At 47.1% G+C, this 14,194-nt stretch overlaps 1 protein-coding gene across 22 annotated transcripts in view; it reads left to right on the top strand.

Annotated features, from left to right (window-relative positions):
• WDR27 (WD repeat domain 27) overlaps nt 1–14,194 on the top strand; it is a 144,624-nt gene that overhangs the window by 94,079 nt on the left and 36,351 nt on the right. For 4 of the 22 annotated variants that reach the window (XM_081529659.1, XM_081529672.1, XM_081529658.1 and 1 more), the window contains one exon: nt 12,396–12,629. The exons of the other annotated variants lie outside the window; for them this stretch is intronic. In XM_081529659.1, coding sequence (XP_081385785.1) covers nt 12,396–12,611 — 216 coding nt within the window. In that variant the 3' untranslated portion in view covers nt 12,612–12,629. The remainder of the gene's footprint in view (nt 1–12,395; nt 12,630–14,194) is intronic. 22 annotated transcript variants of the gene reach the window in all.

Genomic DNA, 14,194 nt, shown 5'->3' with positions numbered 1-14,194 from the left:
AAATCCCCAAAGAGAAGGGGTTCCGTGTGAGTTTGGACATTTCTCCAGCTTCTCAGGAGCGGAGGAGACGCGGGTGCATTCAGCCCTGTGCTCAGCACCCACGGGAAAAGGGCCACAGCGGTGAAGCTCTGGCCAGAGAGGACGTGCTGGGGCCCTGAGTCCCAAAGCCGCTTCATGTTTCATAGGATGTGTTTGAACTAGAAGGGTTGAGGTCTTAATGGAGTTTAGTGAGATCTCACTTTCTTCAGTTCAGTCGCTCAGTTGTGTCGGACTCTTTGCGACCCCATGAACTGCAGCACGCCAGGCCTCCCTGTCCATCACCAACTCTCGAGCTTACTCAAACTCATGTCCACTGAGTCGGTGATGCCATCCAACCATCTCATCCTCTGTCATCCCCTTCTCCTCCCACCTTCAATCTTTCCCAGCATCAGAGTCTTTTCAAATGAGTCAGCTCTTCACATCAGGTGGCCAAAGTATTGGAGTTTCAGCTTCAACATCAGTCTTTCCAATGAATATTCAGGACTGACCCCCTTTAGGATGGACTGGTTGGCTCTCCTTGCAGTCCAAGGGACTCTCAAGAGTCTTCTCCAACACCACAGTTCAAAAGCATCAATTCTTCGGTGCTCAGCTTTCTTTATAGCCCAACTCTCACATCCGTACATGACTACTGGAAAAACCATAGCTTTGACTAAACAGACCTTTGTTAGGCAAAGTAATGTCTCTACTTTTTAATATGCTGTCTAGGTTGGTCATAGCTTTCCTTCTGAGGAGTAAGCGTCTTTTAATTTCATGGCTGCAATCACCATCTGCAGTGATTTTGGAGCCCAAAAAAATAAAGTCTGCCACAGTTTCCACTGTTTCCCCATATATTTGCCATGAAGTGATGGGACCGGATGCCATGATCTTAGTTTTTTGAATGTTGAGCTTTAAGCCAACTTTTTCACTCTCCTCTTTCACTTTCATCAAGAGGCTTTTTAGTTCTTCACTTTCTGCCATAAAGGTGGTGTCATCTGCATATCTGAGGTTATTGATATTTCTCCCAGCAATCTTGATTCCAGCTTGTGCTTCCTCCAGCCCAGCGTTTCTCATGATGTACTCTGCATATAAGTTAGATAAGCAGGGTGACAATATACAGCCTTGACGTACTCCTTTTCCTATCTGGAACCAGTCTGTTGTTCCATGTCCAGTTCTCACTGTTGCTTCCTGACCTGCATTCAGTATGTGGACAATGTCTGTGAGCAAACCAGTGAAAAGAGAGGCTTCAGTTGAAATTGCAAGGTCCTAGAAGAGCTTCCTTGGTGGCTCAGTCGGAAAGAATCCGCCTGCAATGTGGGAGACCCGGGTTCGATCCCTGAGTTGGGAAGATCCTCTGGAGGAGGGAAAAGCTACCTACTGCAGGATTCTTGCCTTAGAGAATCCCGTGGACAGAGGAGCCTGGTGGGCTACAGTCTATGGGGTTGCAAAGAGTTGGACACGAGTCAGTGAGCAAGCACAGAAGGAAGCTAAGGGCACCTGGCCTTGCGCTAAAAAAGAGGAGAAGGAAGAAGAAAAGAACTATTTATGGGAAAACATCTCCTTTTGGTTTTAGGGAACAATTTGAAGGATCAGTTTGAACTGACAGCTGCCCTTCAGTCTTTATAGAGTTTTCATGTAGGAAGAGTCCACTTGCTTCTCGGTTTCCACGTTACTGAACCAGGTCCCAGGGTTGGAAGTTTCAGAAAGATTTATTTTTAGCTCAGTGTAACAAAGAACTTCCAAACTGCCAAATGAATGGATCCTTTCTACAAATTAAAGTGTCTTAAAAAGAGTACATTTTGTTCAGAAGTCTCCTGCTGTTCTAGGCAGAGAGGGGTCACTTGGAGAGGTTGTGGGGCCCTGTGTGAGTGGTTCCAACCCAGCAGGCCTGTCCGCCCCTGTGCTTTCCACTTGCAGGCGTCTTATTGTGGAGAAGTTCAAGCGTCTGTTCACTGCTTACTGGATCTCCGTGTCCTTCCATTTTCAACAGTTATAACACGTCTTGTTTTGTTTTAGCCCCCGACCCCAGAATACTCTCCACTTATCAGGAAGGATGCCTCTGGCAGGGTGTACCTCAGCTATGACTATCTCAACATGCGGTAATATCCTCAGGAGATAAGGACTCTTGGCCGTGAGTTTAGCCCCTGCTTTGTTGAGATGTGATTACACACCCTGGCCACAGTCTTGACCCACAAGTCAGATCTGTCTACTCTTCTGCAAGTTCCTCCAGCACCTTCGTGCAGACCTCGTTCTCTCTCCTGGACCACGCCCCTCTTCTGCCCTTTCTCACCGGCGGCCAGACATGTCCCTGAAACAGACCAGCGGGTGTCACTCCCCTCCTGCCCTCACCTCCCCCCTGGGACGGCGCCTACCTCTGCCCGAGGAGGTCGGGGTCCTGTGAGGCCCTGCATCCGCCTGCGGCCTGTGCTGCCCCCACCCTCCTCCCCGCCCAGGGAGCTCGACCCCGCAGGCACGTCCAGCTCCCCAGATGTCTCTGCTCCACTCAGAGCTGTTCTTTCTTCAGGATTTGTGCCCTGCTTTTCTCCCTGACTACAGTGATTTCCCTGAATTTTCCATCAACAGCTTCTTGTCTCAAGGATCCCAGTTCCCGGGTCACACCTGCGGAGAGCCCTCCTCCGACCACCGACCCGGAGCCCTGGCCCTCGTCCTTGGTCCTGTTACCGTTTCACAGTCTGCGCTCATGTCTATGCTCTTCCTGGCCGCCCCTCCGCACGGAATCCAAGCCACGTGGAGGAGGGGGCTGCGCCTCACCTGCCTCGTGTAGAGGCGGGGAAAACATTGGGGCAGCTGGCCTGGGATGAGTTTGTCTCTCAGTCACTAGGATCGCGCGGGGCCACTCGGGAGAAAGAAGCAGGCGCCCTGGACTGCCTCTGTTACTAAGGGGACAGCCGCCTCCTGGTACAGAAGTTCCCACTGTTTGTTGAGAGGACAGCCCTGACCTCTGTGGCACTTTTAGCAGGATGACTCTGGGTTAGGGCTGCGTGTTCGAGTCAATCTACACCCTGTGGATCTGCGAGCCGCGGCTCCCTAGAAAATGCCTACGGGCTGCACAGCTCCCTGAGGCGTGACAGGGAGGCCCTCCTGCCCCTGAGGGCCCCGCTGTGTGACCTGACCCTGACTTTTGCTGAGAGCTGCGGAGAGGAGGCGGGGACTGGAGGGCTGGTCAGGGCAGCTCGGACCCCAGGTCCACTCCTCCCGCCCCCTGAGGGCTGCATCCTTGACATCTGTAGTGAAGCCTGGTCCCGGGGAGAGCTCCAATTCGCGGGTGCAGTTTAGACATCTGATCAGTGTGTTGGCTCCACTCCTCGGGGTGCAGAGCCCCCTGCGTGGCTTGTCTCGGGAGCATGATGAATCCTTGCTGTCTGATGCGTGCTATCAAACATCTTGGGGCGGTCAGCTGGAATTGAAAAAGCAATCTTTTCTGTAGCATTTTCCTTCATTTTTAAGCACTCTCTGTCACCTGTGTTATTAGTTCCATACTTAAAATGGGATATAGTGTTAGTTGCTCATTCGTGTCTGACTCTTTGCAACCCCATGGAGTGTAGCCCACCAGGCTCCTCTGTCCATGGGATTCTCCAGGCCAGAATACTGGAGTGGGTTGCCATTTCCTTCTCCAGGGGATCTTCCCAACTGAGGGATGAAACCCAGGTCTTCTGCATTGCAGGCAGATTCTTTACCATCTGAGCCACCAGGGGAGCCCACTTAAACGGGATACTCGGGTATAAAGAAACGTACCCAGATCAATAGTGACTGTGGCTGGAGCCAAGGGGCTTCCATGCAGGTGTGTGCGGGGTCACGGCGAGCACGCAGGCTTGAGAGGGTGCCTGGGGCCTGGCCGCCCTGGGGTCCCCTGGAACACACGGCAGCTGTGGTCCTGATGAAGGACTCAGGAGAATCTTCCAAGAGAAGACTCCTCGTCCACCCTCATTTGAACTGTGGTGCCGGCTTCACTTTCACTCGTTTGAGTGTTTGTTCCTGGCACACAAAGGTGCTCTAACATTTTCCAGAGATGAAGGCTCACAGGCACGCTGGCAACCTCAGGATGCACTTCTGTCGAGCGATCCCTCGCCTTGTGTGCAGTCGTTGGTCCTGGCTTCTCAGCCGAAAGTGCAGGGGGAAGGCATTGGGTTAAATGGAGACAGATCTGGAATTGTGCTGCTGTTTCCCGCTGGAAGCAACTGTTCCAATGTGGATGTGTTGGGCATGAAAACTGAACAATAGTTGCTTCTATTTATCATCAGCAGTTTCATACTCTGTATAGGAAACTGCCTTCTCCCGACCTTATTTTCGCCTTCTTTACTGCCGTTTCCTTGCTTGCCAAGTTCTGTGTTATACAGACTTCAAGAGAGATGGAAATTTCTCAAGTGTGGGTGGTCTTGTTTCAGGCAGATAGAACACTGTTAAATTATTACCCTACAGTTTAAAACCAGAGTGCAGTTGTTTTGAGCTATGTTAAACACATCTGGATAACAGTTAATAAGTCTCATTTCCAAGGATAAGGTGAACTACTGGAAAATATCTTATTGCTTTTAAATTTTGCCTTTGCTTTCTGTGATTTACGTCAGATTATAAAAGAAAGGAAGAAAAAAGAAGTTTCAATGTTTTTTCCCCTGTTGCTGAATTTAAGAATTTGAAATAGTTCATGGTCTCCTGTATGACTCTCATGTCTTTTAATTGTTAGACCCAAGGAAACCTACTTGTAAGTAAAAAAAACTTTGTGCTTTGAAGAAAATAATGAAAAGAGCATGATGGTTTAGTTGCTCAGTCGTGTCCGGCTCTGCGCGGCCCCGTGGACTGTAGCCCACCAGACGCCTCTGTTCATGGGATTCTCCAGGCAAGAATCCTGGAGTGGGTAGCCTTTCCCTTCTCCAGGGGATCTCCCCAACCCAGGGATTGAACCCAGGTCTCCCACACTACAGGTGGATTCTTTACCAGCTGAGCCCCTAGGGAAGCCCAAGAATACTGGAGTGGGCAGCCTATCCCTTCTCCAGGGGAACTTCCCAACCCAGGAATCGAACCAGGGTCTCCTGCATCGCAGGTGAGTTCTTTACCGCTGAGCCACCTGGGAAGCCCATGCTAAGCGCACACGGGCACTGTAGCATCCATCATGCTTGGCGTGCAGGAAACCTGGGCTCAGACTTCACTTCTGAGCAGAGTTTATCTGCCTCACCTCAAGCTCTCCACCACTGATGGGGATGCATTAGCTAGTCCTTCCAGCTATGGTATTTCATTTGTAGCCTAAAGAAAAGAGGTGATTTAGTGAAAATTATAGAGCTAGTTCATGGCAGAATGGAGAAGGCACTGGCAACCCACTCCAGTACTCTTGCCTGGAAAATCCCATGGACGGAGGAGCCTGGTAGGATACAGCCCATGGGGTAGCTCAGAGTCAGACACGACTGAGCGACTTCACTTTCACTTTTCACTTTCATGCCTTGGGGAAGGAAATGGCAACCCACTCCAGTGTTCTTGCCTGGAGAATCCCAGGGACGGGGGAGCCTGATGGGCTGCCGTCTTTGGGGTCGCACAGAGTCCGACATGACTGAAGCGACTTAGCAGCAGCAGCAGCAGCAGCATGGCAGAACACACGTTACAGAGGTCTCTAGAATCCTAAATGGGTGTTTTTCCCACAGTATGGTAGCCTTTCAGTATAATTTAGAATTTTACCTGTGTATGATTAGCTATCTTAATTTTTAGGTGAGTCATCTTATAAAATTATACTTTAAACAGTTCACAAAAAAATTAAAAATATATTCATAGATATCTTTTACATTAAAACATTCTTATAGATGAGTAGAAAATACAAATAATTTCAAATTTTACTTGGATGAGAAATTTATGTATCCAGATGTTAGAATACATGAAGTTATCAAGGGTTGAACTTATGATAAGAGCTAAAACTGATGAAGAAAAAGAAGACTCAAATTACTGAAATCAGAAGTGGAAGTGGAGACATCTCTGCCTGCCTTACAATGAGCTGCTGTATCACAGTAATGTATATACCTTGGTTGAAATGGAAACATTTCTAGAAAAGTACAAATTAGTGAAACTGACTCAAGAATAAATAGAAAATTTTAGTAGATTTATAACAAGATTACATTATAATAATAATTTTAAAACTTTCCACAAAGCAAATCCAGGACAAGATGGCTTCACTGGTAAATCTTACCAGACATTTAAAGAAGAATTAATACCACTTCTTCACAAAATCTTCCAAGAAATTACAGGAAACACAGCATAACTCATTCAATGAGATCAGTATTACTCTGATTTTTAAAAAAAATCAAAAGAACAGAAAACTAAGACCAATATCTGTTATGAATATGGACACAAAAATTCTCAACAAATTACTAGCAAATCAAATCCAGAAATATATATAAAAAATTATATACCATTACCAATTGAGATTTATCCCAGGAATGCAAGGTTGGCTTAATAAAAAAAGTAAATTAATGTATCATAATACATTATGTCAATAAAGAAAATGTATGTATGATCATCTCAGTAGGCACAGAAAAATCATTTGACAAAATGTAACAGCCATTAATGAATTATTCAAACAATCGAACTTCAAAATGATAGAAATCCGTCTATGAAAAACTCACAGCTAACATCATTGTTAATTTTGAAAGATTGGATACTTTCCCCCTAAGATTAGGAAAGATGTAAGATGTCCACTCCTACCACTTGTGTTCATGATTGTCCTGAGAACATGGATCTATCCTGTCCATGAGGTTCCAGTCGGGGCAGTTAGACAGGAGACACAAACTTGGGCACATGAACAGTCACATGTTGAGAATCATTGCCATTGGTGACGCGTCACCAGTACTTTGGGATTGTCCTCTCCCTCGAGTGTCATCGTAACAGACGGAACCCAAGGGAGGACCAGGTGTGGCATCTCAGCACACACCGTTTGCTTCTGGCTTTTCTGTCTTTGAACAGGGGTCTGCCGTCTTTAGGAAACCCTTGGACTCCACTTGGCATCACTCTCTTAGGGACCTTTCTCTGGATGCAGGCGCGTTCTCCCCAGTTCCTGTGTAGTCACAGCTGTCGCTCTGGGCGTGGACCTAGAACCCACTGCATGTCTCTCACCTGGTCCTCTGGCCTCATGTGCTCTTTTCCTCCGAAAGTCTTTGCCCGGCGCGCTGGACCCCGCACCCCCCGCAGGGTGTGCGCTCTTTGCCCGGCGCGCTGGACCCCGCACCCCCCGCAGGCTGTGCTCTCTTTGCCCGGCGCGCTGGACCCCACACCCCCCGCAGGCTGTGCTCTCTTTGCCCGGCGCGCTGGACCCCACACCCCCCGCAGGCTGTGCTCTCTTTGCCCGGCGCGCTGGACCCCGTACCCCCCGCAGGCTGTGCGCTCTTTGCCCGCCGCGCTGGACCCTGCACCCCCCACAGGCTGTGCGCTCTTTGCCCGGCGCGCTGGACCCTGCACCCCCCACAGGCTGTGCGCTCTTTGCCCGCCGCGCTGGACCCCGCACCCCCTGCAGGCTGTGCACTCACGCGGCCGTGCCCCCGCCCTGGGCCAGCTCTTCTTTCTGGAAAGTTCTCTCCACTTGTCTCCCTCCTCTAGAGCCTACTTGTCCTTCAAGAGCCTACCTCCCCACGGTGTCCTCCCTGGGCTCCCGTCTTCTCCTGGGCGGGGATTGTGCCCTATCTCCCAGACCCTTTAAAGACCTGCGAACTTCCTTTCCTGTTTCTGTTCCTTGCTGTCGTCATCTGTGAACTCTACTGCCCTAGACGCTAGCATGTTACTTGGCAGAAACCACATATGCTCAAACATATGTGCTGAATTGCTATCGACAGTCAGATGGCCCAGTGGTGACACAGATCCAGTGATCACTCTCCTTCAAGGTGAACCTTCATCCTTGACATCTGCTTTTCCTGAAGTTTCCTGGTCCTAGGGGCCTAGGGTGAGGCATTGTCAGAAATGAGAGTCTAAAATTCTTATTTTAGTTAAAATGTAAAAAACACATACTCTATTCATCTACCTCGACAGAAACACATTTATTACCTCAAAAACTGAAAACACGTAAAGCTGCGAGTTTCATACGACTAAAGTTAACAAAATTTAAAGGTAACTAAGTATAATTACTGTGCAAGCTTGGGGGTTCTGATGAAGGGTTGGCCTTGGAGTTAAAGCCTCAGTTCATGAAAATAGGAATAAAAATAGGAAAACAGGCCAGACTTGGTGATGAGCACTGCTCCCAGCTGCTGCTGTCGTCCAGACTGACGTCCCCTGTGATGCCTGCACCGCGTCTGTGAACCTCAGGCGGGGCTGCCCGCCCTGAGCAGGGCGCTGGGGGCCTGCCTCCCGAGCTTCACGGGCGATGCGAGACGTGAAAGGTGGCGGGTTCCCCAAGGTGGGAAGGTCTTCAGAAGGTGCTTAACGGTGAGGAAACAGTACCAAGGCTGAAGGTCCTTGTCAACTGCAGAAAACCTCATTGCTTCCTAACTCTTTCACTTAGATATGTAAAGATGAGGGTGTGAAAACTGACCCAAGGAGACCAGCAGCAGCCCGCTTTTATTAAAACAGACAAGAGAATGTAATTCTGTGTGTCAGATGTAACCCACTCACGCATTCGTTCAGTCAGAATTATCGAGTGTCGTGAAGAACAGTAATGGACAGGCCGATGGATCCTTGTTGTCACTGAAACTTACTCTAGTGAAGAACACAGGCAGTAAATGTCCAAAACCAAGATAACACGGGGCAGTGTCCGGGCCTCTGGTGAAAGCGGGGGGAGGTGGTGTGTGTGTCGTAAATCGCGTGTGTGTCTGTCTGTGTATGTGTGCTCTGTTTTAGGGAGGTTTGTGACACTTCTCAGAAACGTAATTCTGTAATCATAGAATTTAGACCTGTGTCTCAGGATGTTAACATTCAGCCTTTCAGTAACTAATGTACTATTTTTATTGGATCCACAGAATAGGTGGAAGGTGTGGTAAGGGGACAGGAGAGGTGTGGCCACTGACCTCTGACCTCCTTCAGGACAGAGCTGCCCTTCACCAGCAGTGAACCCCAGGCTCACACACCCCGGAGCCAGGTCCCCAAGCGAGTGACAAACACGAGCCACAGACTCCGCGCTCAGAGCCCGTCCTGGGTTTCTGCAGAGCTGGGCCACTTCCTGCCCCCCAGAAGCCACACGGGTGGGTGTGTCTTGAGGCCGGCGTGGGGACCGGCGTGTGTGCAGTTCACGGGGAACGAACGTGCCTGTGCATCTGGGTGCAGGAACCGGGGCCCCGTGGCGGCCGGAGGCCGTTGGGGAGGCGCCCCGCGGCGGGGCCGTCCGCGGGCTGGGCCCGCAGCCTCCCGGGACATATTTGTAGCCGTTTGTAGCGCAGCTGTTGAGCCCTGGCCACGGAAAATGGTTCGTATTATGTTTAATGGTTGTTGATCTAATATCTGGCGAGGGCGAGCGCTCGCTCCCGACGGGCTGGCGGCCGCTCCGCGCTCGCTCCCGCTGCCGCCCCCGCCCCAGCGACTGCGCTCACGGCTCAGGAATGAGGCGGCTGGACGGTAGTTTCAGCCCCGCTCAGCTTCTCTGTAAATGATTTATAAGGTCGACTTGAAAACGCTATCTTTAAATAAGTTGCAGTGCTGGAGGCTGGAGTTGTCCTCAACACATAGGATTCCTGTTACACATAATTCTGTTATTGCTAGTCATGGCACAGTGCTAACAGAGTCTGTGAACTATGCAAATACGGCAACTGGTTTTATTTTGCATTCAGGGATAAGCGTTATTCAAGAAAAGAGAATGCCAAAGGAAAAGGTATCATAACAAAATTTTCCACATATAAAGCTCGCAGACTTCGTTGAAAGTGTGCTGGTGGTAACCTCCCTGAATTTTTAAGATGGGGCCCATATCGACAGGCTTTGTCCAAAACTCACCACTTTGATTTACCTACTAAAGGATGTGCCAGAGCGGAGTTAAAAGATGGCTCTGGTTTAACGAGTGTGTTTTGCCCGTAATGAATAGAAGCCTCTATTCTTAGAATAGGTAGAATATGAAGTCATTTTATGAAACATTTAGCATACAGATATACAGAAATAATATGTTGGTGGAATTATTTGTTTTACTTGAGAATTGACATCATCTCTTAATGCATTCCCACTTTTGAAGGAACAATATATATTATTTTGGAAAATAGAAAACATACACGAACGAAACAAAGTGAACAAAGAAAAGGGAAAAACAGACACTCGGTCCTTCAGAGCTCACACCCAGAGCTCACCGCTGTTGGCATGTTAATGCTTGAGCTTTCGGGTCTTCCAGGCATGTGTGTGTGCATATGTGTGTATGTAACACATGCGCATGTGCGTGTACACAGGAAACTGAGATCCTGTTGCAAACACTGGCTTTCACTCTCATTTTTCTGGCATTTAGCTTTGATGTTGGCATCGAGTTCCTGTACATGGGCGCCCAGTTTCGGGTAGTCAGTCTCTGCATGCTGCTCTCAAGATTTGCTTTTATCTTTGGATAAGTTCATCCTGATGGTGTGGATCTGTGAGTTTATTCCACGTGGAGTTTGTTGAGCTTCTTGAATATGTGGAATAATGGTTTTCATCACATTTGGGCATTTTTCAGCCATTGTTTCTTGACACACTCTTCCCGCCTCCTCTCTCCTCCTCTCTGGGCTCCCAGTGTGTCTGGGTGCTGATGGGCCTGACGGTGCCCACAGGTCTCTGAGGCTCTGTCCCTTTGTCTTCATTTTTGTCCTCCCAGTCCTTGGGTGGACACTCTGTTGTGTCCACTTGTGTCTGTTCTGTCCTGGCTTCAAGTTGACAGCTTCCTCTGCCTATGTGAGTTGCTGTTGAGTCTCTCTGGGACTGGTGGGTTTTTCATATTGGTTATTGTCCTTTTCAACATCAGAATTTCTCTTTATGATTTCTCACTCTTTATTGACATTCTCTATTTGGTGAGACATTATCTTCAAACTTTCCTTTAGTTTTTTAGGCATAGTTTCTTTTTGTTTGCTTCTTGGACCTATTGAAAGTCTTTGTCTACGAAGTCGCATGTGTGGGCTTCCCTGGGGACAGTTTCTCTTTGCCGCCTTTTTCAGTGAATGGGTCATTCTTTATTGTGTCCTTACATGACTCATACTTTTGTTGTTGTTGAAAACGAGTTCCGTGAACGTTACAATGTGATCCCTCTAGAAACCAGATTTTCTCCCTTTCCCAGGATGATTTTATACTGCTCCTCACGGCAGGCATCTTTATCTGTCTTTTGCTGACTTTCTGAGTGAAAATTCTGTATGTATTGTTTGTCATTTATGGCCATTGAAGTCTCCAGCCAGTTGACTTCATTGTCAATTAATGATTAGACAGGGATTTCCTTAAATGTCTGGAACCAAACGATTTCCCTGTCTTTGAAGAGGAGCTGTGTGTGTGTATGTGTGTGTGCGCGCGCACATCTTCCACACGCAGCCAAGCAGCACACGGCTCTGTCTTACCCACCACCCCTTCACTGAACCTCACGGTCAGCCAAAGGTGAGAACTGGGTGCTTTCTGGACCTTTCCTGAGCCGGTACACGGCCCCAGGTGAGCACACGGACTGCTCAGTCCCCAGGACCTCAGCAGAGCTGCTTCAGCTCCTGCGATGTCTCATTTTCCAGCCTTTCCTCCCAAGGCTTTTGGTTTGTGAGCTGTTTGCTCCAGTGTCACCGTGACCCAGGCAGCAGCAACGGAAGTGTCCGCCTGTATCAGTTCTGGGCAGATGCTTCCACCCTGGATCAGACTGCCTCTGGTAAAGCAGAGGCAAGGCTTTGGAGCCAGGCTTCCAGGCAGACATCACGTAGATCAAAATAAGTGATTCAAATTCTTATACATGAGGTCCGTTCTGCTCCATCCAGTACAGGAGATGCAGGGGATTACTGTCATGGCTACCCCTGAGCAAGGGGGTGGGGAATGGGTCTGAGGTGAGTCAAACCCAGAAACCTTCTGGTTCTTACTGAGATTCAACTGTTTTCTTGAGTAAATGTTCTTATGGTGCCTGCAACCTCTGATTAATTCTCAGACTTCTGAAGAAAAAAAAAGAAGCCACTTCTGTCCGTTCGTGCCAATTTGTCACTGCCTTTATGGAGGGACAGAAGCTCACGTTTCTTATCTCTCTGCTGTTTTCCTCTGAGTCACTCTTGTGATTTATTTTTTCAGCTGAATGTCAGAGTTAGTCATTCATATTGAGGTCTTGACTTGGAGTTCATTCAATTCATAGATCAATTTTCAGTGAACTGAGAACCTTATAATTTTGAAGATTTCATTCAAAAACTTGATATGCTTTTCTGCTTATGTATCTCTTTGTAAGTTATTTAAAATATATACACTTACACAAATTTTAATTTCTTCTTTATTTATTTTATTTATTTAAGCTATTTATAGTTTTGTTGCTCCGTCGCCCAGTCCCGGCCGACCCTCTGCGGCCCCGTGAACCACGGCGCGCCAGGCCTCCCCGTCCTCCCCAGCCTCCCGGAGCTCCTCAGACTCGTGTCCATCGAGTCGATGATGCCATCCAACCCTCTCATCCTCTGTCGTCCCCTTCTCCTCCCGCCTTCAATCTTTCCCAGCATCAGGGCCTTTTCCAATGAGTTGATTCTTCGCATCAGGTACCCAAAGATATTTATAATAGATAAGTATATAATAAACATGTATGCATATTTGTGTTTATTTTATGGTACTGAAATAGCCCATGAAGTCTGTTTTTCTATTATACTTTCTAAGAATGTATTGTTGGCATAAAAAAGCTATCAATTTGCAGATGATTCTTTCACTGAATATTTTTATTCACATGGTATCCTTGATTTTTTAAGTAAATACTCTTAACAGAAATAGTAATAATTTTGACACTTAATTTCCAAATGTATGGTCCTTATTTTATTTTATTCCAATATTTTATTAGATAAAATTCCCAAGTTATATTTATAACATTCTCAAGTACTGTTATATCAGTGTGGTGGTAGCAAGCATTCTTGTTTAATTAAAGCATGACATTTGGGATGTAGCAAAACTATAAAACAAAAAATTTCTAACTATGGAGAAGTTTCAATAACCATGGATATGGTATATTTGTGAATTTAGCAGAAATAGCTACAGAGTGTAAAAATTAAGCATGCTTTTTATCGTTGGCTTGAATTTTCCCCCACTGTTTATAAGTAGAATCTTGTTTCACTAAGAGATTTAGTTGTATTTTTATTACTCTTTCCACTTTTCTTGTTATTGTGAAATATAATATATTGAAGACATGTATATAAAACAATTGTGTACCCCACAGTGACTTACCATTGAACATTGTACCAATAGATTCTGTGTCCATTTCTCCAAAAATATATTTGGTATTCTAACTTTCGTGATCATCACCTCCTTGGATTTATTTTTAGTTTTAAAAACATACACCCCCAAAACATATATATTCCTTGTTTCTGAATATACATGACATGCAATGTAGTTTCCTTTGTTCTGGTTATTACAAATGAGGCTGCCTTGCCCATTCTCACCCATGGCTCTTGTTACACATGTGAACAGATTTCTCCATTTATGCAACTAGGGCAGGAAGTGAAGGGTCATAGGCTTGTATTTTTCCTTTATTTTTTTGGCCGTGCGAAGAAGCCCGAGGATCTCAGTTCTCTGACCAGGTGTCAGAACCTCAGTCCCTGCAGTGAAAGTGCAGAGTCTTAACCATGGGACTGCCGGGGAAGTCCCCAAACTGTCTTGATATGATTTGCCATTTTCATTTTAATATGAATTTTAAATAATATTATTAAACTTCACAAAAGATACCTGTGGGGAATTTGGCTGGATATGAGAGTTGGACCATAAAGAAAGCTGAGCACTGAAGAATTGATACTTTTGAACTGTGGTGTTGGAGAAGACTCTTGAGAGTCCCTTGGACTGCAAGGAGATCCAACCAGTCCATCCTAAAGGAGATCAGTCCTGAATATTCATTGGAAGGACTTTTGCTGAAGCTGAAACTCCCATACTTTGGCCACCTGGTGTGAAGAACTGACTGATTGGAAAAGACCCTGACTCTGGGAAAGACTGAAGGCAGGAGGAGAAGGGACGACAGAGGATGAGATGGTTGGATGGCCTCACCGACTCTATGGACATGAGTTTAAGCAAACTCTGGGAATTGGTGATGGACGGGGAGGCCTGGCGCACTGCAGTCCATGGGGTC

Source organism: Giraffa tippelskirchi, chromosome 9 (assembly GCF_054371585.1).
Source record: "Giraffa tippelskirchi isolate mGirTip1 chromosome 9, T2T-mGirTip1v1.2.pri, whole genome shotgun sequence".
Taxonomy (NCBI): Eukaryota; Metazoa; Chordata; class Mammalia; order Artiodactyla; family Giraffidae; genus Giraffa; species Giraffa tippelskirchi.
Note: the sequence above shows the minus strand (reverse complement) of the source record. Positions and strands in the feature narration are given on the sequence as shown.